The sequence below is a fragment of the Amblyomma mixtum genome, chromosome 3, assembly GCF_055824585.1.
Source record: "Amblyomma mixtum isolate Tamu chromosome 3, ASM5582458v1, whole genome shotgun sequence".
In the NCBI taxonomy this organism is placed as follows: Eukaryota; Metazoa; Arthropoda; class Arachnida; order Ixodida; family Ixodidae; genus Amblyomma; species Amblyomma mixtum.
The window spans coordinates 273,205,575-273,233,229 of NC_143014.1; the positions used below are offsets into that span (position 1 = coordinate 273,205,575).

Consider the following 27,655-nt stretch of genomic DNA (forward strand, 5'->3'; position numbering starts at 1 on the left):
TGAGAAAACAGTGTGCACACCATCAGAAATCTGTTATTTAACAGTTCTTGTTAGAAAATTGTCGCTTGAAGGAGGTGTTAGAAATGCTGGTGTTGCATCATCACCACCAGTGGCTACCACAGTTTTAGAAAACATACGGTCATGGACAAAAGATTACAGGATAGAAGCATGAAGGTTTAGGCGAGTTGGAGACACATGTTAAGCGAAGAATGGCGCAGCAGAAAAAGACGAGAGCTATCACACATGCACGCACACACACAGACACATGCACACACACGCACACACACACACACATTGTATGTATTCTTGTACATATTCAGAGGTTTGACAGCCACATAATAAAGTTGACAGTTGGCGCTTGTGGGTATGTGTGATACCTCTCGTCCTCATCTTTTTCTGTCATGCCATTCTTCACAAAGTTTATGTGGTATGGGCTCATGGAAAAAATTTATTTCTGAGCATTAAAGCGAAGCAATTAAATGAAAGGCATAGAAGCACTGGACATGCATGCTGTATCTGCTGGAATGAATAGCAGCTGACTGCCTAGTGAGGCAACGCAGAAATAATTTTTATTTTGTGAATTCACATCCCATAAACTTTTGAGAGTGATTGCATTATTTGCGCAATGCATTTCTGCCCATTTTTATGTGCACATGCTTCTGCACAGTTGTGACAGCATATTTAGGAGGGTTCTCCTGCTGAATGTCATCAGTACATGCTATTTTGAGTGTTGACTAACTGCGTGGAAGTAGGAATACTTCCTTCATTTGTTTGAAGAGACTGCAGGCTTGTTGCAGGAATGGTATATGCAGCAAGTGAATATGAGCGAGCCACTTGCAATGCAAGTCTATATTTGTAAATTCATTTTGTGCTAACTTCATTCGCTTTTACTTGAGTAAACTGTAATGCTAGTGCTTGATTTAACTTATGCTCATTACATGGTTGTCAGGTTGGTGATGTATTACTTTGGCGTCACAGTCCAGAAGTGAGATTCTTAAAAACGGATCATGCAATTGAATGAAGTGCTTCGTATCTGACGTGCCTCTTCTGTTTTGGTGTGTGTGTAGTTCGGGGCTTAATATAAAGCTCATTGCACATTTATGCATGGGGCTTATTTTCATTATTTTTTCATTATGTTTTATTCACATTATTTTACTGTGTACCTAGTTGTCTGCTTTTACGAATACAACTACACTAGGCACTTTGCGTGATATGTTATTCACTGCAAACTTTAATGATGCGCCTTTTGTGCTAAAAGCAGATGGCTGTGTGCATCTGGCAGAAGTGCTCTTTCATGTCTTGCATCTGTTGCTTAATTAACTAATTGCCTCAAGTGAATTTTGGAATGGCTTTAGCTTTGCCACCATGCTGCGTGCAGGAAAGTTTGCACCATTATGTCTTAGTGCACTGTTCTGAACTCACTGTGTCTGTGGCTAGAATATACTACATTTCATTCGTGGCCTCTTTGCAGTCCAATCCGAGCAATGACTTCAATCAGGCCATTGTCAACAAGCTGTGCCCAAGTGGTGTGTATGGTCATGTCAGTGGTGGGCACCCACTTTCCATTCCGGAACTTACCTGGGAGCAACTTAAGGAGTTTCAAAAGAAACATTACCACCCAAGTAATGCCAGGTTTGTGTGTCATCATGTATTATTGGTCGTAGTGGGAACCGGATTTGTTCTCTGTGCCTCCTAATGGTATATTTGTGCACTAAAGAACACAAACTCATTGTGTAGGCCTTGGTCTCGGGGGAGAAATAACTGTCAGCCTGTAGCGTCTGACTGAAGTTTTATTTTATTTTTTTTGTGTGTAACGGTCAGGTTCCTAACCTATGGCAACTTCCCCCTGGAGAAGACCCTGTCACTGATTGATGAGTTGGCTCTGTCAAAGTTTGAGAAGGTAGACAGGAGCCACATTGTACCACCGGAGCCAAGGTGGCAGGAACCTGTGAGCAGCTTTCTCTTTTTTCAGTTTAGCTAGGCTACACAGCCCTCCTTTGCATGAAAATAATGAATGGACATGCACTGCAGAGAACTGCGAACATGACTTGCGTACCGGACCCATTGGCTGCAAATCCTGAGAAGCAGTCAACAGTTGCAGTCACTTACGCCATGAATGAGTGAGTTCACTTGTTTCAGTATTTACTCATTTATACTATGATTGCGTTTTCATTTCATCTTCTCTATTCGGTTAAGCTTTCCCATGGCATGTTTAGCATTAAGAGGAATGCTATGTCATCTACATGTATCAGCTCAGTAGCGACACTTCGCTCCTTACTATAGCTAATAATTAGTTGATATGCCCCTTACAGTGTAAAGGGATGCCAGAGATAGTTTCAGCCATCATCTGATTGCTTCCAGAAACTGGAGTTATAGGTACCTAGTCAATGTTCTGCATGTTCACTGAGAGTGACAATATACTGCTTGTGCACTTAGCTTACAGCTTTGGCTGCTGGCTAAACAGACTCTGAATGCTATTATTTCCATATTTGTTTGATGCAGAGCATTGTTTTTGTTACCCAAGGGACCCGTACGTTAATAACTGGTTTGCCTTTTGTGCCTCTGTAGTGAGTTCATGACATCACGTGTGATGATTTGTGGATGTGTGCCTTCCTTTGGCTGGTTGCCTGTGACTGCACCACTGTCAACTTTTTTTTTTGCTTTCATTGTTTTTGTGATTTGCACTCTATTAGTATCCAAACATCACCCTTAAGGTAGCTGTCCAGGTTACAAAGTATATCTTTTTTCATTTTGCTCTGAGTGTTATTGCTTACCAGACAATTTACGAGGCTCAGCTGGTCAACTTGCTTGTCACAAAATCATCACCACACATGGTGTGCATAAGCATGTGGCAAGTTCTACCCCTGCACAAAGGCTGCCTGAATGCCCATTGAGTCAGTAAATTTTCCAGTTAACGTAAGAAGTTGGGCTAGTTGGTCCGTATTCATGGTTTACAAGCGCAAAAAAGACGAAGAGAAGACGTGTTGTCGTCTTCTTCTCTTTGTCTTTGTCTTTTTTGCGCTCGTTAACCATGAAATTTTCGAGGTCCATCAGATGCTCCACAGCCACATGGAGAATTTCAGGGATCATTGAGTAGTCAGCATGAGATTAGACAGATGGTGCTAGGCGTAGCAGTATGTAATGAAAACATGAAATGAAGCAGTAAACCTGAATTGCATCTTGTATTGAAGTAAGTCTAATTTTTAATTGATAGTTGCTCAGGAAAAGCTGTTCAAATACCTCACAGTTTGACGCAGTCCACAGACAGCTGGTGATGGAGTGACAATGGGTAACGATGTGCGCTTCGATATGGGAGCATGTGTTACTCACTGGCAAAGCTGCCACAGATCAATGACCTTCTAGACCATTTTTGTCACGTTCATAGCTACTGTCATTGCAGCACTTAGGACACACTTGTCACCCTTTGCCATTGCAAAGCATGCTAAGAGGCAAAAACAAGTGAAACAAAGAGGCATCGGCTTGTTTACATCTGACTGTCTGCGAGGTTGTCATTTTGACTACTGAATAAAAAATTTTTGGGGAACAAATTAACTTGGATTTAAATTCGTTAATGTAAAAAACAATTTTTTGTTATTTTGAATTTTTTTTCAACAAATGGTGAGTGCGAGGCTGTTCTCAAGGGCCCTTGAGATTCAAATGGCCATTCACAAACCTCCATTGAGCCGATCCCCGCAATACACAATGGATGAGTTCACAATGCTTATTGAAAACCACTGTGTGGCATTGGCAGATCCCCATTGAGTTCGATGACAACTGATTCAATGGGCATTGAAACTGCCCGTGTGACAAGGGTATTACTGTGGGTATGTTTCCACTAAGTTCTGTTTTTGTCAAAATCTGTACATTTAATATTCTCGAAATGTCTGTCAGTCTTGGAATTTATCAATGTAGACTAGCTTCATATGGAGATTTAAGAGTTCCTTCAAGCCAGGTTATCAAGGCAAAGGAGCAATGTAACATGAGCTCTCCTGTACACTCTATTATGTAGTAGCTCACATGAGTGCCAATAATACTGCCGGTGGTTTTATTCTGCTTCTGCATTTTGCAAACAAATGAAAACTCTGGAGCCTAGCTGAGTGGCCTAATCGTATCTTACCCACCTTCTTTGACATGTAATCATAATCAAAATTCACTTGTGGGGTTTAAAATGGGGGAGATAAATCCGTTCTCCCCATTTAACCGCGGCTGACCCAGTTCAAAACCGCGCGGACCCCACCCCGTGGTCGTGAGCGCTACCGAGCGCACGGCGACCACGGCGGGCCTTGCTCTGCGGGAACAAAGGAACGACACACTGGCTGACACAAACAAGGTATTTATTGCTATAACAACAATAACGCCAGCTAGCAACAAAATACACTGAGGAATCGAGGATGTCCGACTCACCAGCACGGTTACGAGTGAGCATTCGCCCACGTTAGGGCAAGGGGAAAACTCCGAGGCCAGACGGGACGGGCTTGGCGGGAGCAAGTTCCGACCAAGAGGCGCCCGTCGACGAAGAGTGGAGCCGCGAGCTAAACGTCCGCTCGCTATCCCGGTCCCAGGGAGAAGAGACCCCGTCGCTCCCCGCGCGCGCGCAGCAACACGCAGTTTGTGGCGCTGGTGTCGCTGCGACGCGAACTAGTGCGTTGCGGGAAAGCGAACGCAGGGGACGAAGGTGTCCCCACACACTCTAGTGTCCTTTTGATACACTCTTGGATGATCTTTATGGATGATCTTTGCTAAGAGTTTGCTTTATCAGGTTCTCTGCTCTACGGTTTTCTGCTCTTGTTCTTTTATTCTGAATGATGTCTGATGAAGCCTGATGTTGTGCATGCTGCTTTATTTAGTTCACGTCACTGCTACTATGCCTTGTTTTGGTATCTTTACTTGCATAAATTGCTGATTTAGCTGCTGCACAGTGTTAAGGCATTCATGGTTTTTCTGCTCTGGTTTGTTTTACTTCCCAGCATCACAGATACACAAGAGTCATTTGCCATGTCAATACTGAGTCACCTGCTCGTGAATGGACCAAACTCGCCCTTCTACAAAAACCTGCTCCAGGCTGGTATTGGAGCCGACTACACTCCTTCTCTAGGGTCAGTTCACTTGCTTTATTTTGCAGAACCTGGCGGCACCAATATTTAGCTGACCTATTTAGTGCTGCTGTTGGTAATAGAACTTCTTTTGAAAGTTTGTGAGTTATTCCCTGGCTTAGCATAGACTAGGTAAAGTTCACATGGGTCCTATAGACATTTTCACGAATAGGTATCTGGTTTTGTGCAACCTTATACTGAAACATGTTCTCTGAAGCAGGGAAGTTTGTTTCCATAGTGGACGTTATAACGCTGCCATGCCATGCAAGAAAGCTAAGCACTTTAAAAAAAGGTCCATCATTATTTCTCTCTTGTTTACAGCAGATCCTTAACATGTGCTGCTAGTTTTGATCTAGCACCCTGGTACTTCTGCTGTTGGGGTCATATCTAGAATTGTGATTATATTGTATTTTTCTTTTCTGCGAAAGGTATACCAGTTAATAGAGAACTGTTGTATTAAGCTTGCATGCCGACCAAAAGTAGTTCTTACGTGTTGAAATTGTGCTCATCCAATCGAAAGCTGGCGCGCAAACTATTGTGACAGAAGTTTTTTTTTTTTTTGTGTGGAAAAATTATGCTGAATATGTTTAAAAGTTATGTTGTTTCATCGTGACCTGTAGGAAGACGAATTCAAGGTACTTTAAGTGAAAGGGCAGGAGCCACTTGATAATGGTGTGCTTGTGTAACTAATGCAAAGACATTTGCAATGCAGATATGATGCAAACCTGAAGCAGGCATTCTTCTCGGTTGGTTTGCATGGTGTGAGCAAGGATGACGTGGGGAAAGTGATTGACATTATCCGTCAGACATTTGATGAAGTCATTAGGTAAGACATTATGCATGAGGCTTTGTGCTCGTGACCTGGACTTGTAAAGTTGACTGCATGCTTTAGTTTGTGAACTGACCTTGAAGGGCTGGAGTGAAATTAAAACACATTATAATTTTGAATTACTTTCATGCTTGCACATCTGCACCTTCATGTATTCGGAACCTTTTAAGTTTTCTTTCCCCATTTCTTCAACAACTAAAGTATTTTGCTTCCTTTCTATTAATACTATGCATGTGTGAAGTTCTCTCTTTATACCCAGGCTTCATTGTGATTGTGCAAGATATAATCAGAAAAATAGACATTCACAAAGAGAGGGGGCAACAAAATAAGTATTACTGTCACCATTTTTATATCGTTTGTGAACTACCTTATATATGTACATTGCATTCAGACAGAATTGTATGATAAATAAAAACAAGGCTCACTCATCAATTTTTTGACACATTCCAACTACATTCTTTACTCATTGCAAAGGGAAATGAATAGGGTTATGTGCATATTAGAATGAATCTCGAAGTGAATAATGCGGCATTCGATTCGGGCTTTAAAGTAAATAGCAGTATTCGAAAATATTTCGATGTTTTTAGAAGTTCATGAATTTAGAAAAAGAAGCTGCTGGGAGAAGCAGTCGATTTTCTTACGGATGCTCTGACACTTCCGTGCGATAGCACTGTGCTGATTGTCTGCAGTCGTGCACATGGCGTGGCGGCCGCGTCCACAAACTCAGCCTTCGACGGCTGCACTGTTTGCATGTCGCCGACGATTGCACGTGATGGGGCAAAGCCCAGATGGGAAAGCGAGCCCGGCGCACAGAAGGCCCCAAAGACAAAGCTGACAAAAAAGACAAGGATGTAGAGCTACCAACATGATCGGGGCGCGCGCTTCATCGGCGTTGTTATCGTATAATTGTGGTGTCGCTGGAAACCAACTTCAAGTCAGGGTATACCTTATTGTTTACACCCTTCAATGGCTGAAATTAAGTGAGAGGGGAAACGCCAGTTATTGTAGGTACCGCAGTGAGAAACCCAGGACTGCGAACCGTTTTGACGCAGGTTCAGCCTTCACTTTGAAGAGTGCCACCATTTTCTTGAGCTTACGATCTTGGCGTATGGGTACGCCTCCCGCGCTCCTCCTTTTTGCGTGTTTAGGTGAAAAGACTTGCCTCAGAAGAGTTCCATTTAACTTGCTTTCCAAGTCTATGCTCCTACATCTAGCCATGGTGACCAGATTGTCGAAAGCTTCTATGAAGACATGAAATCGGCAATGAGCAAAGCAAAAACACAGCACACTGTACTGATGGGTGACTTCAGTGCCAAGGTAGGCAAGAAGCAGGCTGGAGACCAGGCAGTGGGCAATTATGGCATAGGCTCTAGGAACGGCAGGGGTGAGTTATCAGGAGAGTTTGCGGAAAGAAATAATCTGTGGATCATGAATACCTTCTTCCGCAAACGAGTGAATAGGAAGTGAACAGGAGTGAATGGGAAGAGTGAAGAGGAAGTGGACATGGAAAAGCCCCAGTGGTGAGACTAAAAATGAAATAGGCTTCATACTATGCGCTCACTCTGACATCGTGCAGGATGTGGAGGTCCTTGAGAAAGTGTGTTGTAGCAACCACAGGATGGTAAGGTCTCGAATTAACCTAGACTTGAAGAGTTAGCGGAAAAGACTAGTGCGGCGGAAATCCATCAATGAGTTAGTGGTAAGAGAGAAAGTAAAGGAATTTAGGATCTCACTGAAGAATAGATATCCAGCTTTTAACTGAGGACGACGACCTTATTGCTCGAGCAATGAATGATAATCTCTCAGCTGTCATTACGGAGTGCGCTGTAGAAGTAGGGGGTAGGATGATTAGACAGGATACAGGCAAGCTCTCAGGAGACAAAAGCTCTGATTAAGGAACGCCAGAGCATGAAAGCTTCTAGCCCCACGGACAGAATAGATCTGGCAGAGCTGTCAAAGCTAATCAATGCGTGCAAGGTAACCAACATAAGGAAGTTCAGTATGGAGAGAATCGAGCATGCTCTAAAGAACAGAGGTAGCTTAAAAGCAGTGAAGTAGAAACTAGGCATAGGCAAAAACCAAATCTATGTATTAAGAGACTAAAGGGGCAATGTCATTAGCAATATGGATAAGATAGTTAAAGGAGTGTAGACACCTTACTTTTGGGTGTGCGTTTTCTTCTTTGTATGAGGCGTAAGGCATTATTATACACGGATAACCACATGTTATTCTCCTACGACTACTGAAAATTTATAATTGAATTTCTTTCTCGTGCTGTTTCGGTTTCAACAGCTGAATGACGATTGTGATGTCAGAGATGTTATAGGTCGCATGAGGCATGAAAAACTGCAATATAAGCGGTGTTTCTACATTCATTGTTATTCCGGCTCTTGAGGAATGCTAGCTTCAGCACTGTAGTGAATTAAAACAAACGATGAAGCAGCGATTATGTAGCAGTTTTTCCATGCCTCACGTGGCATATAGCCATACTTTGACGTCACAGCCATCATTCAGCTGTTGAAACTGAAACTGAAACAGCACGACAGGAAAATTTGCTTTTAAATTATTTAGCGGTTGTAGGTGAATACCACATGGTGATTCATGCATTGTAAAAAAGAAAACATGCCACTAAAATTAGGTGTGTATACTCCTTTGAAGTAGTCGAAAAGTGCTGTAGAAATGTATACAGTAGCCAGTGTAATCAGGATGTTAATGAGAGAGGCAGTAGTGCTCAGCAAAGGGACATCCTGCCAGTAACAAAAGAGGAAAAGGAGCTGGTGAGGGTCAGGTAACAACAGATCTGTTGAAGGACGGTGGGGAGATTGCATTAGAAAAACTAGCCACCCTGTATGCGCAATGCCTTATGACCTCGAGCGTGCCGGAAGCTTGGAAGAACGCTAACATCATCTTAATCCATAAGAAGGGGGACGTCAAGAACTTGAAAAATTGCAGACCGATCAGCTTCTGTGCGTTGCCCACAGGGTATTTACTAAGGTAATCTCCAAGAGTCAGGACAACTTTAGACATCATTCAACCAAGTGATCAGGCAGGTCTTCGTAAAGGGTACTCCACAACATACCTCGGCAAAAACACAAGTGCTCACTCAGGCTCACTCACAAAAGTTTGGTCGACCTACAGGCTTACTCAAACTCACGCCTACAGAGGCCTGAGCTCACTCGAACTCATGAACTCAAACTCATTTAGGCTGATAGCTTACTTGGGCTCACTCATACTCACTCAGACTCACCAGACACCCGGGGTCAACCACTCACAGCGACTCACATCTCACTCAAAATCATGACTCATCTAGGCTCACTCACCAATTTCAACTAACAACTCATCTTTGTTCACTCATTCAAGCTCACTCGCACATTTCAATTCATGACTCACCCAGGCTCACCTTGGCCCAGGACTCTTATAAGTTGACACGTCGGATAGCTTAATCGTTTTTACGCCCAACAGCCCAAGTTACGCACCTAAAATGTAAAAAAAAAGAAAGTTGTTAAAAACACGGGGATGCAATGAGCTCTTAACTGCAGCTAGCCTGTAGCCAGGCCTGGCTAAGAAGCCTAGAGGCCTGTAGCTGCCGCTCGCGGGATGTAAAGATCTGAGTCCACTGCATGTGTTCGGCAGGAGGAGGAGGAGCTAGAAGAGGAAAGGCAGGGAGATTAACCGGAAGAATAATCGGTTTGCTACTCTACACGGGGGGAAAGGAGTGAGGGGATAAAAAAAAGAAAGAGAAAGGAGGGTAGCCGAAAATTGAAGTCACTCTAAAAAGTCAGCATTCGTTGAAGTCACAGCGTATCATGCAGGCCAGAAGTTCGCAAGAAGCGGAGCAGTGCCTTGGAGGCCTTCACCGCCAACGATCGCGGCGGCCAGTGGCCGAGAATCTTCATTTCCGTCAGTGGGCGCGGATCTAGGCACTCCAGCGCACGGCTGAGAGACTGCCTTTCGACGCTGTAGGCAGGGCAGTCACAAAGCAACTAATTAAAAAACAGTAAAGGAAGAACTAGAATAACTTACGATACAGCAAGCCACAGCTAGTATCCAATGAGACTAGGCACAGCGACTAAACAACTTTTCTCGCCTTTTAGCAATGTTCTAGAGTGCAGCAGCCGCAAAAATGACATACCACGAAACAATGAAATTGCTCTACATCATTATCACGGCCAAAAGTGTATTCGGTATTACGAGTGCGCAGTAAACTCGTATTTATGAAAGTTACAAACTCGTTCCCAATCGGCATCATGGATTGACTTGGGATCATGGGATTGTTCAACCTCACGTCATGGATTTATTTGATTTGATAGGCCCACGCTCTACCGGACTGACCAGGAGGGCTCGTATCACGATCTGAATGTGAGCCCACCCTCACCACGACTCGGATCATGATCTGAATGTGAGCCCGGACTTACGACTGAGATCATGGTCTGACCTTGAGTCCGGTCTCACGACTCAGATCATGATCTGAATATGAGTACAGACGTACTCACGACTCAGATCATGATCTGAAATGAGCCCGAGTGAGCCCGATTGAGTCAACTCATGAGTGAGTTCGCCGACCTATGCTCGACAACAGGCCATATTCACACTATCAATCATGTGATAGATAAATGCGCAGAATCTAACCAGCCTTCATAGATTAATAGCCTTCATAGATTATAGATCTAATAACCTTCATAGATTATGAGAAAGCATTTGACTCAGCCGAAACCTCAGTAGTCATGCATGCATTACAGAATCAGGGTGTAGTTGAGCCGTATGTAAAAGTACTGGAAGTCTTCGATACTGGCTGCACAGCCACCATATTCCTCCATAAAGTCAGCAATAAAATTGCAGTAACGAAGGGTGTCATGCAGGGAGACACGACCTCGCCAATGCTATTCACCGCCCGTTTACAGGAGGTATTCAGAGTCTGGATTGGGAACAGCTGGGGATAAGAGTTAATTGAGAATACCTGAGTAATATGCGATTCGCTGATGTCATTGCCTTGCTAAGTCACTCAGGGTATGAATTGCTAAGCATGATCAATGATTTAGACAGTCAGAGCAGAATGGTGGATCTAAAAATGAATATGCAGACAACCAAAGTAATGTTCAACAGCCTAGGAAGGGAACTGTAGTTTACGATTGGTAGCGAGGCATTGGAAGTGGTTAAGGGAATACGTCTGCTTAGGGCAGGTAATGACCACAGGTGCTGATCATGAGAGTGAAATAATGAGAAAAATAAAAATGGGGTTGAGTGCATTTGGCATTTCTCTTGGATCATGAGTGGCAGTTTACCAATATCCCTCAAGAGAAAACTATATAACAGCTGTATCTTACTGGTTCTCACCTATGTGGCAGAAACGTGGAGGCTAACGAAAAGGGTTCAGCTTAAATCAAGGACAATGCAGCGAGCTATGGAAAGACAAATGACAGGTGTGACATTAAGAGACAGGAAGAGGGCAGAATGGGTCAGGAATCAAATGTGGGTTAACAACATCCTATTCTAAATCAAGAAGAAGAAGTGGGCTTGGGCAGGGTATGTAATGCAAAGGCAAGGTAACGGATGGTCGTTAAGTATAACTGAATGGATGTCAAGAGAAGGCAAGCATTGCAGGGGGTGGCAGAAAGTTAGGTGGGCAGATGAGATTAAGAAATTTGGGGGGGGATATGGTGGCCACAGCTGGCACGTGCAGTACAGCATTAATTGGAGAGATATGGGAGAGGCCTTTGTCCTGCAGTGGGTGCAGTCAGGCTGATAATGTTGATGACGGCAAGCTTACTCATAGTAAAGAAAGCTGGAATTTCCCCATACATCCAGGCAACATTTCCTGAGATTATACCCAAAATATTGTGCTGGTTATGTGCAGTCATTGGCTTCGCTATTTTCTGCTCTACCTCAGCCTTTGCATTGCATGCTGCTTTCACTTTGTGCAGAAAAGTTCACAGCGACCAGAACTTCAAATGAAAGAGTATAGTCTTCTAGCAGTAGCCTCGTTGTCTGTTAAATCTTTCCTGCTTGTTTCGTGATTTACAAAAGCCTTCGGAGAATGGATTTAAGGCTGAGGTTGGCAAACCCTTTTAGCACTGTTTAAGACTCTTTCTGTGCCCTGCTGCAGTATGTGCATCTGGCCTGATCAAAAATCATTGTCAGTGCCAGAAAACTGACTGCTATTATAATGATTGCGGTGTCTAAATAACTGTGGTGTATTAGTATAAATGCCGAATGGTCTGTTGGTAATAAGTAAAAACTGGGAACTCCATGTATTGATGTAGATTTCACGTCACTTCTCCTTTCCTTCTGCTTTGTTGTTATAATTGACAAAGCTGGTTTTATTACTGGCTTCCTATTTATCAGATGCGACTTGGCATACTTTTTATCTCTGGAACAATGGCGCTGGCTTGGGCTGTCTGGCCAGTAATGGATCCAGGGGTCAGTTGCTTGCATGCTGGTTTCGTTCTGTTACACATCTGAATCAGCCAAATACAAACACATAAGCAGGTGTTTGCTGATGTTTGAAAACTTGCGCACTTTGTTTAGAGCCTCGAAAAAAGAGGTATTGAAGGAGCAGCTTGATGATTGAATGAAGTGTTTCTGAAAATGCTTTTTATATTTTGAAAATGTACCTGTGCCTTTAAGTAAATATTTTATGATGTGCATGACTGATCTTAAAACGTATTTCGTATTTGGGACTGTGCAGAAGACACTTTCGATTATGCAACACATCTGCCAATAACATATTGTAGGTGCCATCCTTACATGATGCATTATATTTTGTTTTTAATAGTTGGTTTAAGTCTGATTAAATATGTATATTTGGTGGCTCACAGGGAACAAAAATATTAGTTGGTTTTAGGGCTTGGTTTGTTGTTGCCTGACTTTGTGATTGCAGTTATGCAGTACTTTAGTGCAACACAAATGGAGGCATGTGACTGACTAGTTCTGAAACAAGTTCACTGTGCTTCTTTCATGTCCTGTTTCACCAATCAGCACTGGGTTTGCTCAAGAACGCATTGATGCTGCTCTCCATTCAGTTGAGCTGAGTATGAAGCACCAGACATCCAACTTTGGCTTGCTCCTGAATTATGTGAGCCACTTTTCTGCATTTTATTCTCTGCAACTGAAGTGTTTGTCTAAGGATGTGCAATTTAAACTTCTGCTTTTTGTTTGTTTAGCATAGAGAAATTTAAAAAGTATTCTTAGATTGTAATCTTGTAAAAGTAAAGTAAAATTGTAAAAGTTCTAAAGCTGCAAAGGTTGTGCTGAGATATCTGACTGTGGCCTCTAGAGTCATGACAGTGTTGCCTGTTTGGTTTTAACGTGATAGCGTCAAAGGGGCTCTAAAACACCTTCCGAGGAGAGCACATCAACTTGCTCAATCACTGCATTGTGTTGTCATGAACACCTGAGCCATATATTACACTTCTACGTGCAGCAGAGAACCCACAATTGCGCGCGCAAGTTGGTGAGCCCTTCCCAGTGACTTTTTCATGCTCACACCCTCCATCACTCTCACCTGCGTATACAAGTTGAGAAATGGCTGTTGGTTGGATTCTTTCAGACGTCAGGCAGCTACCATGGCTGCGGCCAATAAGCCTCGTAGCTCCGGCGGGTCAGGAAGCTCCGCCCCCGGAGGTGGGTCCGGTGGAGGAGTGCCAACCTTCCAACGTGCGAAAAGTGACGAGAGGAGAGGGAAAGGCACAAAGACACTGAAATTCAAATTTCAACTACAGATAGCTCAGCTTCTACAAAACGCATGAAAAAAAAATTCTTGCTGGAAGTGACCAATCATTAATTTAACAGCCACCTGCCACGGTGGGCAGGTTATGATGACACCGCAAGTTCACGCGACCTAGGTGGCCCGCCTGCCTACTTGGTTTCTCTCTGGGGAACACCTGCGAGAGCCATGCCCATTATTTTTCGCTCACAATGCTGATGCCAACAATGCCGACACCAGATTTTCTGGAGAACGGAGCCTTTAATGCGATACCGTTAAAACAGGAATTCAAAAGACTCCTAAAGCTTGTGTTATGCCTTGCAAAGAACGCATTGGCTTCTTGTTCTCATTTATGGACACCTGATCTACTGTTATCGTTTTGAAAGCTGTTACTCATTAATCACCTTCCTTTTGGGCTTCTCTCTGTTTGTCAGGCCACAGTTGGCATGTGGAACCATGGCGGTGACCCCATCAGGTCGCTCAAAGTGAACGAACACATTGCCTGGCTGCGTGAACAGCTGGCGAGCAACCCACGCTTCTTTCAAGAGAAAGTTGAGAACTACTTTAAGGTTTGTGAGATCTACTGTCAGAATGCTCATTTAACATACCATATAATCTGGTATATGTTTGCAGAGTGCTTTCCATTTTCTTTGTGGCAGCTGAAGTTGATGTTTACTATTAATGCGTAGAAGACGTCAAGAGCATCTTACATTTAATTTTGGGCTGGGAGCAAGCAACCCTGGTAGCCTCTCTGGGGCTTAATGTGATAGAAAGATGTCTAAAATAAAAAAAAATGCCAAAAAAGTATGTCAGCACTGAAAATTGCTTGTTGTGAGCCAGTGAAAAGATGAAAAAATACAAACTGAGAAAACACTAAAAGACAGATTACAATGTGTTCAAACCTTGAAAGTGATACGAAATGTCCATATTGCATTGTATGATCCCTCATAAAGCTCAAAGCAAGTAATTTGCATTGCGTGTTTATGTTTGGTGCCGTTAGAGCATGAGGTTCTAGGGTGTTTATTTCAAATGGGCAACATTAGTAAATTAGCTTTTACAGGCTGTTTACTTCAGTTTTTTTCCTCTTGTAAATAAAATGAAATATGTTCAACATCGAACATTTGTGCTTTAAGCATGGCTATATACGTATATATACATATATGTGTATTTTTGCACCATGCCAGGACAACAAGCACTGTCTGACGTTAGTAATGAATCCTGATGACCAGCATGAGGAGAAAGTTCGCACCTTGGAACAGAAGAACATTGACAGGAAGCTTGGAGAACTGGACGTCGCTTGCCGAGAATCTATTTTTGACACTGGTGAGCTGTGACTTGTTCTTTTTCGCATTCATTACAGCACTTACCACTCATTTTAAGACTTTTAATTACCGTATATACTCTTGCAAGGGCTGCCCCCGTGTAAGGGCCGCACTCCCATCTTAGCAGCCGATATTTCGGAAAAAAAAAAGAGCCAGAAGAATTGCTTCATGTGCGTATAATTTTGCCCATGTGGTACATTATGCTGGGAGCTGATAGATTGCCCACTAAACTCAGTATACGACCATGCGTGTGTTGTCCCGCGCACCGTACTCCGCTTAGAATCGGGAACATGCTGTGCCACAGCGCTGCTAACTCATCTTGTGCGCTTGGCATTCGCACCAGAAAGGACAAAACGTTACGCTTCGCAAAAAAAGCGAATTGGGTGCACCCACACTAGCAGTGTATTTCTTTGCGGCGATGCGCCCACTTGCCAGGCTCGGGTGCCATAGCAGCATGCCGTCCCCGGCATCGCTATGCCTAGCGCGCTGCGCATCGAAGCTGCACCAAAAGTGTTTTGAATCTAGTCATGATTTACTGTAAAAGGTCTAACTTTGTTACTAGTTCGTCATCACACTATAACCTCACACTAAAATGAACGTATAATTGATTTCCGCAAAGCCTTTGACGAAGTGTGTGGAAAGGCTACCTCACTCTGACGGCCGCAGGTCACACGCGTGGCACACCGTCTTGAACTGCCAGCCATTCGAGTGCCAGATCTTCGGAGATCTTGATCTTAACGGAGAACAATGTGACATCTGCCAGTAAACTGATCTAGCAACCTGTTTTGCTTTGTGTGATTGATTCGTGCCGGTTGTTGGGCGCGCTTCCTATCATCCATTCTTTCAGTGCATTATTATTTGAAGGATTTGCTGGGACCTCGCTAATTCCTCATAAAAATGGGTGTTGCAGCTAAGAAAATACTAGACTTTATTGATGATTTTGACATTTTAGCCAGAGAACAGCATGTTTTCCGCATAGGTCATTCTACAGGCACAGCAGTACACTCAGTAACAGAAATAGTTAACTGTGCTTTAAACTCAAACAAGATTACTATAGGCATACTCCTTTACATTAGAAAAGCATTTGACTCTGTTCACCATAACATTTTGTTGCAGAAATTTCAGAACTACGAATTTTGAGGACCAGCCAGCGAATTTTTTCATAGCTTTCTAACTAACTGCATGCAATTTGTGCAAATCTCGGACTAATTATTTCCAATGCGGGAGGTAAGGACAGGTGTTCTGCAAGGGTCAGTATTGGGCCCCTTACTTTTTTCCTCTTTATTATTGATTTTGCCAATAACATTGAGTATTAACAAGCAATCCTGTATGCAGATGACATGGCTCTACTAATATCACACCAGTCAGCAGACAAGGCCTAATAACTCATTAATAATAACCTTCAAAAAGCAGTAACTTGGTTCAGTACTAACAAACTAGCGCTGAATGTTAAAAAAAACAAAGTTCATTGCTTTTGCCTCCTGCCACAAATCAACCACCGTAGCATGCTACTCGCATCTCGCTGGAATACCCATTGAAAGGGTTCAGAGCCACAAATATTTACAAATAACTCAATGAAAATCTACACTGGGTACCTCACATAAATGACATGTGCAAAAAGTTAACCTCTGGCTATTATGCACTAATTAAAGTACAAAAACATTTCGACAAGCACACATTACACATGATATAGTTTAGTATTTAACATACTGTATTGAATCCTGGGATTTCACCTTCACATCATACCTAACAAAAGTTAGCATCGTCTAGAAAAGGGCTGTCAGAATAATATCATCTGCAGTGAAAGCAATACCTTCCAAACCTTTGTTTAACAAATTAATTAGATGTAATGCCCTTCAACATTGTCTGCAATTACAAAAGGGCCATTTTAGTCCACTGAATAATTAGCACAAACACTTCGCATCCCTCTTCTATATTCATCGCTCCCAAACGTGACACTAAGCAGGCATGACATAATAATTTTAATTTGGCCATAGCCCATAACATATACAGGCGGCGCTCAGTATCTTTCATCAAGGCTAAAATATGGAATAATGTTCCGTGTAACCTGAAACAAATGTCAGCTTTGTGTCCTCACTAAAGTGGTACTATCTTAGCAATGAATTAAACGCACCAAACTAAATACATATTGTTCATAGCATTACTCCATAAAGTGATTGTTTTATGTTTGGTAATGTTTGTAATGGATCCGTCATTAGCTATACCGGCGAAGGATCCAGATTACCACGCAGAATTTTTGTAATATTTTCTGTGTAAATAAATGTTCTGATTCTGAAAAGGGGATGCATAATCTGGGCTCCACTGTAGTCTGAAAAAATTTACAGAAAAATGCCAGTCCCGTGTAAGGGCCGCACCTCATCCAAACCGCGGAAAAAAAGTGCGGTCCTTACACGAGTATATATAATATGTTGTACGTCACAGCTAGGTGGCAGCTTTGAAAGGGATCTTGCTATTAAGCAGTGTCACTGTATGGGCTACTGATGGAGCTGGCCTGCTTGGTTTCCTTTGGCCAAGACTACCAGTGGGCCCATTTTGATCTTGATCGTATGTCGACCTCCATTGGAGGATATTTCAGGAAAGAAAGGTTGATTGATGGTCAAATGAATACAGTAGAATCTCGATAATACGAATCTCACAGGATCGTGAAAAAATTCGTACCATCCGAATTTCGTATCATCGAAAATGAAAAAAATCCTTATGCAGAAGTATGGGAGATGAATTCACGCAGATCTGTTTAGGGCTGACAGGATTTATGTACATCTACACGCTGCCACTCACTGCTCCCTCTGCATACAGCGTGACTAGTGGTTGTGGAATCGGCGATGTGCGGGCTGGGCGCCGCTGCTCACTGCCTGCGTACTGCACGACTAGCAGTCGCGGCGTTGCCGATGTACAGGCAGCGCTTAGTGGTCAAGGGTGCGATTGCGGCTCATGTGTTCACATCATCCGTAGTGGCATGGGAGAGTGTCCAGAACTTTTGAAATTCTGTTCATTGTACGCAGTGCACTCTGGCTGGAGAATTTTACTAATTGCAATCAGCCCGAATTTGTTGGGGAATCAAATGTTTGCAGTATTGATGGCATTTGTAACTTGTAGAAGCGTTCTTTTGATATAAAATTGTAACTTTTGCTCTGTGCTCCCTTAAGCTGGGGCTCCTTATGAAATGCTTGCCACGTTGCTTTATTCATTCCTATAGCCTGTTAGGAAGTAAGTTTGTTTAGGCATGTGTGCCACTGGGCTTGGGTATTGCCGAGTATCTCAAGTCAGGGTCAGTGTTTGCTGGGCCCTGGCTTCATGTCGGTGAATGCAGTGTGATATATTGCATGCTGTAGTCATAGCGCTACGAGGTCTTTGTGGCCCAAATGGTCTCATGCAAATTCTCATGCAGGCTTGAAGCTGTTAGAGCACCAGTCCAAGAAGGAAGATGAAAGCTGTCTGCCTCGCCTTCTTCTCAAGGATGTTGCCCCATCCATCGAGATGACCAAGTTAAACCACCTTGATATGAGTGAGCTCTACAGTTTTACTTTACTAGCCAGAGTAGTCTTAGTCAGTTGATGAGGCTTCTACATGTTGAGGTGATTTAAGGTTAACTATTAATTAGTCCTACTACTGAGCATGAGTCACAGGTTCACTTCTTGGTTTAACTCATTTGGCATTCTTATGGAATAAAAATACTCATGAGATTTTAGTGCCTGCTGCGGAACCCCAGATGGTTGAAATTGATCCAGAGTTCTTTCGCTGTGGCATGCCTTATGGCCCAAAATGCAGCTCAGGCATGTAAAATTCCTTTTTTATTATTGGAACTATTGAAGTGAAATTTTAAGGCTATATTTTGTTTTATATGTGGATTATTGAATTTGTTGGCAGTTATGGCTGCACAGGCTTTCCCACATGGGGAGTGTCAAACTAATGGGAAAACATGATGCATTGCATCTATTTTAGATGGATTCTGTGTTGTTTGAGATCATCTCAGGCAGTATGAGCATTTTTATTTGCTCAGTCAGCCAACGAATTTCATTCATTTGTAATCTTTTAAGCCATTGAACAAACATGATTATTTTAAATTAAAAAATTATGGATCACGACATGAAACTTTGAAAAGCTCTAAATAGTGAAGAAGAGAGAGGTCAGGTGTGACTGTGGCAGTACAGATTTGAACATTGCATAGCAGTGGGGATACCAAGCGCTATGTGCTCAGATGAGGCACTTATGTTGTGAGTCATTCCAATTCGAAGATTGAGGCATTTTTTAGATGAGGTGCTGTTAACTGCTTAATTTCAGACTTTCTTTTATCATTTGTCACAGAAAAGTTGGCAAACGTATGTTGATCACTTCCCTTTAAAGTAAAGCATTATCTTCCCTACATTAGTAGCCTCCAGAACTACATTATTTTTACCTTCGCAAGAGGTGAGTCTGTGTTGAAGCTGGGTTCTTCTTAGTAGGGACATCCAGTATATGGCTTTGTGGTGCATGAACCAGATATGGCTAGACATTCCGAAGGGTTTGTTTCTGTACATGCGGAGTTAATGCACCGATAGAAACCTGCCTGATCATTGCTGGTGAACACCATGTACAGTGTGGTCAGGTATATATATTGTATTGTGCCCTAAAATGAAGTGCTAGTTTAGCTTACAGCTTGTCACTTTCAGTTGACGAACCTTTCTACAGTACACTTGCAAATATACTAGTATATTTGGTACATTTTTGATGAAATGAATTTTATGATGTAAAACCTGAAGCAGTGCTTCAAGAAGTAGAGAGTGCTTCATTTGAAGGTCACACTGAGAATTTCTGCGCATTTGACTGCATTGCATGAGGGTACTGCGAGCTGAAGGATTAATTGTCCTTGTTCGTGCAGGTGGTGTGAAAGTGCAGACCACAGAGCAGGCCACCAATGGTGTGACCTACTTCCGGGCTGTTCTCAACACTTCACACTTACCCCATGAACTGAAGCGCATGGTTCCACTGTTCTGCGAAGTGGCCACGAAGTGCGTATTTCAACCTGTTACTGTGCCTCTCTAGTGAGCCTGTATGGCTAAGTAGCATTGAATCTGGGCAGTCCAAATGTATGTTTCTAAACAAAGCTTTAGGCTGTAGCATTTTACTGGTGGATTGCAGCACGAGATAGATATGACTAAACTACTTAGCAAGTTGTTAATTGCATCTGGTGTGCTAAGTTCATGGTTCTTTATATTTTTGCGTGCTGAAAACAGCAAACTATGTTGCTATGCTTGGGCTTTCAGATGTGGTTACGGTCACACCCATGAATGCAGTGGCCACAGTTTGATGTCTGGCGTAGACATGAGAAAGCCGAGAAAATTTATTTATTTATTTATTGCTACTCCCAATGCTTGCAGGAAGCATTGCAGAGGGCATATTGTCATGCAGTGATGATGGCAGTCAGATAGACGATGGACAGGCATGCTTGTGTATAACTGTTAACTGGCTTTTATTTGGGGAAATTTGGGGCCCTTCAAAACATAGTAATGACCTGTTCCACATATATGGGCGTGTAAGCAAAACCTAGGTGAAAGAGAAGTACTCATGCAGGAGGAATCTCTAATGCTGTCGCATTATACTCTTAAGGGTATGTTAAGCGGCGTCCCAAGTTTTTTGTTTAGGTGCCCCATTAGGCCATTGGTGTGTGGATGGCAGATGGTCTTGCAGTGGCTGGCCTCATTGTAATGCTGGACTGCTTGAATATATAGTGAGCTATAATTCACCTGTTCGTCATGAGAGCTTTGGTGCCACTGTGGCTGAGAAGAATGTTCTCAACAGAAAATTTGTGCCTTCAGCCACAGTACTTTGGTACAGATCGCTTCAGTGTAACAAGTCGGTGTAACAGTGGATAGTCAGTGGCCACAATTTATCACTTGTTGCTGGATGTTGGAGTAAGGAATAGACTTAATAGACTGATATGCTGGAAAAGTCTTGCTGCCTGGTTAGTATATACATACCGTGAAAGTCGAGATGGTCTTCTTGGTGCTATTTTTTTTTGCTCTTAATAGTCACTGCAGGTCTTGATGGTGCAATGTCAGTGGACAATCAGGGCCAGAGACATTTTTCTTGAATTCTTCAGAGTGTACGGTGGCCTGTATTTCGTTCATTATGAAAAGCTTGCATTTCATCTTCTTGGGCGCTTTTGTAGTCACAACACAAGGGCAAATGGCATTGTTAGATGTGTAGTTCTTTTTAGAGGTGTGCAAAGAATGAAATTTTCAAATATAAATCAACTATGAATATGAAGAAAAAATGGCTTCGAGTATAGAATCAAATATTTTTTTTCTGTGCGAAAAGAATATTTCAAAAAAAGATAAACAGGCAAATGATGTTGCCCTTATTTTTTTCAAAATATTTTATGGTCTTTGCAACTAAAATAAACAAAACTATACTGACTCAGCACCATATAAAAAACCATAATCTGCACAGAAATGTAGCTTGTTGATTTTTTTTTTTGCATGGCAGTATGCAGCCTGTAATGTAGTCATGCAAAACAAGTAACAAAATGAAATCCATGAATTGGCACATGGCTAGCACTGAAAACAACGTGATGGCTAGTAAAACCTTAATTTAGATTTCAAGGCACTGAAGGAATTGCCAAAAATGCGGTGAATCCTTATGAGGAGGCTCTGTTGTACATAAGCCGAAAAGCCCATGATGCCTGTGCAATTTCGGCATGCTGGAAGAGCTGTGCAGACATAAGTGAGGGGAATGCACATTGGTATCAGAATAGCGAGACTGCTGTTAAAAGGAAAGAAGAAAGGACGTGCGGCACACCAATTGGCGTCCGAAAGCGGTGTGTAGCTGGGTTTAGACAACTGGTGAATGCGCAAGCCGACAGCTTCCCACGCCTGCAGAAACCGAAACTACGTGGCCAGGCTATCTTTTGGCCTAGCAACAGGGGCCTTCCTATCATCATCGTGCCTGTTGTTGTGTGCACGTAAGTGGTGCACAGGTTACAATTCATCATGCAGTAGGCAGAATTTTTATGTGATTGCTTACCTGCTTGTCCTGCTGCGACACCTTGATTTACCCCTTCGTGAGTCTCATGCAAAATTCTGCAAGGAGGCTTTCCCACGTATCATAGTTAACCAAAACTTGATGGTGACGCTCTTGCTAGGAGAGTTGTGAAGGTGACAGGATGAATGCCATGGGTGTTGGCGTTAAGTATGTAACACATTACAGAAAGATAAAAAAAAAAAACTCTTTGTTGCCATGATTGTTCTAAGTGAGTGGTTGGCCATCTTTTTCTCATCGGGGGTGGCATTCTACAGGTGTCGCCTTTTCAGACATGTCTACTTCAGTCTGCAGCGATTGGCTTGAGCCCCAGAAGCTGTGGGCTCGAGCCAGTCGGTGTGGACCAAAGTAGACATGTCTGAAAAGACAACGTCCACAGAATACCACCCTAGGTGTATGCGGGAAAGCTCACTTGTGGAATTTCGCATGAGGTCTAAGCCTAGCAGCTTTTGAATGTGATCGGTCCATGCGATAAATAACAGACAAGAAAGTGAAGAGGATGCCTTTGTGTTTTATGGCACTTTAAACTCAATATTCGGCTAATTTGCCCAGTTATTATTGTTTTGCCACGGTTGAGTTATGAAAGTTGGCGTGGTATTCGCTGCGTGGTATTGGGAAATTTTTGATTATTCAGAAATTTCCTAATACAGTGGAATCTTGTTGATACGATTCTCACGGGCACCGAAAATAGAAACGTATTATCCGAAAATCGTATCCGAAAGCCGAGCCTCGAGCATACAAAGCGCGTGTCGCCGCGTCATCAGTCCACCGTGCCTGTCGTTTTGCTCGATGCGATAATTTCAGTACCTCTGCCCACCCGCTGCAAAGGACTGGCTCTGATGTCATCATCATAATTGAAGAGATGTGATTCTTACACGTATCTAGCAAAGGTCATGTCCAACATCGAAAATCGGCCACAAGTGCTAGGAGAGTTACGACTACTGCAGCTACTGTCGGCTCCCACTAGAACACTTTTGCTGCCTCCTGGCGCCAAAATCGAAACTGCGCAAGATTTATAGAAGACGTTTCCGCAATCGTATTATCCAAACCTACGTGGAAATATGATCGTATTAGCCGTACAAAAATGCATTGCCTCTATAGGACATCGGCCGGGAACAAAAAAAAACGTATTATGCCGAAAAACGTATTTAGCCGAATCGTATCAACGAGATTTCACTGTATTTGAATACTTTCAAATATTGTCACGTAATGGTGACTGCAGTCCAGAGAGTAGGAAGGCAGTGAGAATGGCTTTTAAGGGGGGATGTGGGGATCAGATCGCAAAAATCACGAAAAAAGTCGATTTTTGAAAAGTACACTTTTTGGCATCTCCAACACTGTTTCTATGTTGCACTGAAATATTTCACCCAAAAATAAACTTTTAAGTGCTCCAAATAAATATATTTGTCGGCACCTACACATAGACAGTGTGTGCTAGCTTAGAACTTTCAGGTGCCGCCGCGGTGGCTCAGCGGTTATGGTGCTCGGCTGCTGACCCGAAAGACGCGGGTTTGATCCCGGCCGCGGCGGCTAGAATTTCTTTGGAGGAGAAATTCTAGAGGCCCGTGTACTGTGCGATGTCAGTGCACGTTAAAGAACCCCAGGTGGTCGAAATTTCCGGAGCCCTCCACTACGGCGTCTCTCATAGCCTTAGTCGCTTTGGGACGTTAAACCCCATAAAACAAACAAAAAAAAACAGAACTTTCAGGCCTGTTTTCTCGAAAGTTTGTCTTGAGCTTCATACCATCCTCGTGGAAAGCGTAGCCCAGCAATGGGTGCATGGATTTTTACCCCGTTTGTTTTGTTGTGATCACTGAAATGTGGTCTGCGTCAAGACAGTCTCAGATTTACCATTTAGGCTCACATGTTTTTATTGAATGGTAATTAGAGCATGATACATTCTAAACTTAAAAGAAGGTGCATATTGTATCCTTTATAAAGAAGAGCTGAGAAATTTTTTAAAAAATTAAGAGAGTCTTGATGTGCACCACACTTCCCAGTAAATATTAAGAGCATTTACAGACCTGTAGCTTGTCTTTTTGTCATGCTAGGCTTTCCACAAGCAAGCAACATGGGGACAACATATAAACAATGATAAAAAGGAAACTGTTAAAGCTGTCATTGTGAAACTTTATATCTGATTGTTTGATGCTGTTTTAAGCCAGTCTGCCAAATTTCATCACTCTAAGTCGAAAAATAGAAAAGTTGCCTTCGATCCCCTCATCCCCCCTTAAACAAAACTCTTTATTTTGGCTGACTTGCGCCCCCACAATGGACTGAATCACTCGGCAGCAGGGGCTTAGCAACAAGAGTACTCGGCGGTCGTCGAACAGAATGCCCGCCGCTCTTGGCCGTGCTCAGTTTAAAGCTGATAGCAAACTTTCGAGATAAAGCGTGCAAAGTTACTACAACATTCTGGGACAACGTAGAATCGGCTCCGCCTGGATGCGATCAATCGGGATAAATCTGGTTGCGTCTTGCATCATAAACAAAGTGATAAAGCGGCGTGCCGGCAGCTTTGAAGAATGAACAGACACTACAAAGATCCGCAGCAATATAAATTTCTTAAATTGAATGTGAAATACCAGCAAACATATTTTATTCGTATTTGGAGTTTCAAATATTCGCACACCCCTAGTTCTTTTTCATGATGACGTCATTATGCAGACACGATGCAAATCCTCATTTCAAAGCTGGTCGTGGTGAAGTGTACTTTCCTTTGAGCTATTCAGCAAAGTAGTGAGGAAATATAACCTGGGGTAGTTCTTGTGTTGCTGCTGCGTTGGTGCTGGTAGGGCTTAAGAAGGCGTAATTGTCGGGGTCATTTCTTGGTGGTGAGTTGACTGGCACTTGGAACAGGCAGTCTACATCAGAGTGACATGACACTGCCGGAGTAGCAACAAAGCTCCAGCAAGCATGGTGGCTTGATGGGTCCCTAAAATTTGCAAGGCAGCACAGACTGTTACGATTGAAGACTACCTTGAATGGCCTGCTATTCTAAGGACAGCAGTAACAAGCTCAATTTATGTTTATCAGCGTATAGATATATTTACCATTTGGGACACTGAAGACAAACAATAATTGACATTGAATGGCATACATTCTCTTTCTTCACTGTGAACATATTTTGTATTCATCTTGTTAGCACATTACTCTCTGCCATCCTTGAAGTATCACCTGTACAAAACCAAGTTGTGCTGGCATTCTTAACTTTTTTTTAAAAATATAAATAGTGGTTAAGAAGGAAAAGGAGGAAATGAGTGAAGGTAAACAGGAAAGGTGCCGACAGATTTTATTGGAGCAGGTGTCTCACCACCTTTCCTTGGAGGTTGTGTAGGTGGGCTCATTTTGTGGTGTGTGGTGTGCTCACTGTGTCCAGTGTGCCCTTATTTCCTCATGTCTGCTTTGTGTCCCTTCTTAGGATGGGCACTCAGGACAGGGACTACCGTCAATTCTCCCAGGCGGCTGAACTGAAGACGGGGGGTCTCTATACTTCAGTCCACATCTCACCCCATCCTACAGAGCTTGGCCATTTCGAGCAGGTACTGTAGTGCAAAAATGTACGGGGTCTCGTATGCCAAAGCAAGCAGTATGGAGGTTGTGAGCAGCAATGCCTTAAAGGCCATGTGGGATCCTCCAACCTAAATCACAGTTCACTGATTTGGTAATCCTGCACGTGGTCAGCATTGAAAATTAACTTTTTTTTTGCAAGTACTAATGACATAAAAATCATTATTGACTTGAAGGTCAATGTGGCATAAAAAATGTTGCATAAAAAAAAAAGTGACACACGATCATACGATGTGGTGCAGCAAATTTGTGTTACCAGTATTGATTTTACATTCCGCTTTTACATTTTTGCTTTTACATGATCACCTCCTACTGTGTCTTTAAATATGCTTTCGTCGTTGCTTTCGTTCTGTTGCTGTGTGGGCTTCTGGAGGGTGAAAATGGGCAGAGTGTGGAAATGAGTGTGTGGGTGGTGGGTGAAAGCTTGAGGCTTGATTTCAGCGCTGCTTTTTTGTTACGGTGCTACATGCAGGTGGGTGGAGGCTCTCTGGAGGGTGGAGGTGGGTGGGTGTGGGGTGGGCGGATGCCAAGGAGGATATATAAAACTTGCTGGAGTGGAAGCCGCCTATACGCGCCTATGGGCAAGGGTGAAGCCGCGCCGAACGGGTGGCGGCCATCTTACCAGAGGCAAAACGCAGTGCAGCGCGCAGCCGCGCCTGGCCGCGCTTCTGCTTTTTCGCGCTGCTGATGAAGTTGCGCTCATTCAGAAAGCAATGAAAACAAGTGGTTCTAGTTGTATGCGCTTATTTCCCATCAACCAGCACCAAACTGCCTTGATGACGGCAGTCTAACTGCAGAATTATTATGGAGAAAGGCATAGCGCAGCCTGCAGAGCTAGGCACAAAGCAGCGGAGCGCAGCCGTGCTTCTATTTTTTCGCGCTACTCATGAAGTTGCTAGCATTCAGAAATCAACAAAAACGTGTGGCTCTAGTTGTAAACATTTATTTTCCATCAACTAGCAGCCAAATGGCGTGAAGAAGGCAATTTAACTACGGAAATATGGGAGAAACGCATAGCGCAGCAGCGCTTTTTCGTGCTTACAAAGCAATGCAAACGAGTGGTTCTAGTTGTAAACGTCCATTTTTCGTCAACCAGCGGCAAACTGGCATGTAGAAGGCAGTTTCCCAGCTCAGATATTAAGGAGAAAAGCTTAGTGCTGCGTCGCGTGCTTTTCTGCGCTGCGGATGAAGTTGCTTGCATTTGCGGAGAAACGAAGACGAGTGATTCTAGTTATAAACGTTTCGTTTCCAACAACTATGCATGTAAAAGCCAGTTTAAGTGCACAAATTTAATGGAGAATAGCGTAGTGCAGCCGCGCTCGTGCCATTTTCGCTTTGCTGATGCAGCTGCTCACACTTCGGAAGGAATGCACATGTGCAGTTCTAGTTTTAGACATTTATTTTCAATCAACCAGCAGCCAACAGATATGCAGAAGACAGTTCAACTGCGCAGATATTAAGGAAAAAATCTTACATGCAGTCAAAAACATCATGACAAATACCCTACTGGTGATTGAAAATAATCACCCTCGACAAAAGTGGTCTCACTTTGTTTTTGATCAGTTCATGGTTTCGTTCTTTTGTCTTGTGATGTATTCTCACTTTCATATATTCCTCAGCATTTTTTTGCACAAACTATAAATATGGTTGTCAAGTGAGTCAAGGCCAAGGATGTGGTCCTCCAGTTTCTGAGACTACTTTTTCTCTGTGGAGGTTCAAGGATGAGGTGTTTCGATTTTGCCATCACCATTTTAATAGTATCATATTCTGCCTGTAGGCGTCGAAGCCCCTTTTCAACTGCTTCACAAAGACTAACAACGTCTTGTGCCGGTGAAATAAGTCCACCTCGGCTCTTCTGCCTAATTAAAGGTGGCAGCTCATCCGAATATACGGCTGCGATGCACTAGCTGTTCACATGACATCGTTGAAAAAAATTTCCGAACAACAAAAGCCGCAATGTACGGCACTACAGCACCGACAAAAGCTGACAGGCTTTCTGGACTGTCAATGCGATGAGTATAGTCATGGTAGTTGGCCTGCAGGATTCATGACCTGCGCATATCGGTAAGCATGCTGCTTCATCTACCAAAGCTCCTGTAGT

The 27,655-nt window shown here is 43.0% G+C and overlaps 1 protein-coding gene across 1 annotated transcript in view; it reads left to right on the forward strand.

Annotated features, from left to right (window-relative positions):
* The window catches only part of LOC149354872 (presequence protease, mitochondrial), a 127,024-nt gene that overhangs the window by 10,562 nt on the left and 88,807 nt on the right, over positions 1–27,655 (forward strand). Inside the window, exons 7-17 of the mRNA XM_089583533.1 lie at positions 1,472–1,632; positions 1,822–1,948; positions 2,032–2,120; positions 4,968–5,096; positions 5,806–5,919; positions 12,898–12,994; positions 14,059–14,193; positions 14,809–14,947; positions 18,356–18,472; positions 19,826–19,955; positions 25,406–25,526. Of these exons, the coding sequence (XP_089439659.1) occupies positions 1,472–1,632; positions 1,822–1,948; positions 2,032–2,120; positions 4,968–5,096; positions 5,806–5,919; positions 12,898–12,994; positions 14,059–14,193; positions 14,809–14,947; positions 18,356–18,472; positions 19,826–19,955; positions 25,406–25,526 (1,359 nt within the window). The remainder of the gene's footprint in view (positions 1–1,471; positions 1,633–1,821; positions 1,949–2,031; positions 2,121–4,967; positions 5,097–5,805; positions 5,920–12,897; positions 12,995–14,058; positions 14,194–14,808; positions 14,948–18,355; positions 18,473–19,825; positions 19,956–25,405; positions 25,527–27,655) is intronic.